We start from the raw sequence: 707 nt of genomic DNA on the forward strand, positions 1-707 counted from the left end.
GAATTCAGCTCTAAAAAATGTAATACACAAGTTATGTGAACAATTGTAGCTGAAAATATATATAGCAATTAAATGTTTTTTAAAAGTTCATGTACATATGAATTTTAAATATGGAAATATGTTTTAATTCAATATTCTGTTTTTGTAGAATTGTGGACAAAGTGTCCAGCTAAGTTCCAGTGAACCAAAACAAACTACAAGGGGTACTTCTTATGTTGAAGAAGGTACGTTTTAGTTTAAACATTTTCCTCTGATCTTTGTTCCCAGTGATTTTTTTTTTCTTGTATGCCTATTCTCAGATGCTAACGTATTATGTAATTGTTAAACCACCATTTAGAACCTGAACTCTCCTCACCCCTGCACATCTAGGTCATTGTCAGTGTTTCTTTATTCTAAATAATAATGTATTGAACATCTTTCTACATCAAGTTATTTTCTGATTTTTACTTATTTCTGTAGGTTAGATTTCCAGAATTAAAATTACAGTAACTGACATGTAAATGCCACCCAGTATATATTTATTGAATTAAATTCTGTGTATTAAATGAATACTGGATCAAAAGAAATAAGCATTGATATGGCTTTTCATATATATTACTAAAGTATTTTCCAGAAAAATATTATTCAAAATTGTTCTAGTAGTATATGTCCAGTGTTGTATGTCAACTTGAAGTAGAATCTTTTCATATTTGCTATAGACAAAAAAA

General features: G+C 28.1%; 1 protein-coding gene across 1 annotated transcript in view; it reads left to right on the top strand.

The window, feature by feature from the left end:
* The window catches only part of CEP126 (centrosomal protein 126kDa), an 86,905-nt gene that overhangs the window by 62,016 nt on the left and 24,182 nt on the right, over positions 1 to 707 (top strand). The window contains exon 8 of the mRNA XM_011926614.1: positions 149 to 224. Coding sequence (XP_011782004.1) covers positions 149 to 224 — 76 coding nt within the window. The remainder of the gene's footprint in view (positions 1 to 148; positions 225 to 707) is intronic.

This window comes from Colobus angolensis, unplaced genomic scaffold (genome assembly GCF_000951035.1).
Source record: "Colobus angolensis palliatus isolate OR3802 unplaced genomic scaffold, Cang.pa_1.0 Scaffold7, whole genome shotgun sequence".
NCBI lineage: Eukaryota > Metazoa > Chordata > Mammalia > Primates > Cercopithecidae > Colobus > Colobus angolensis.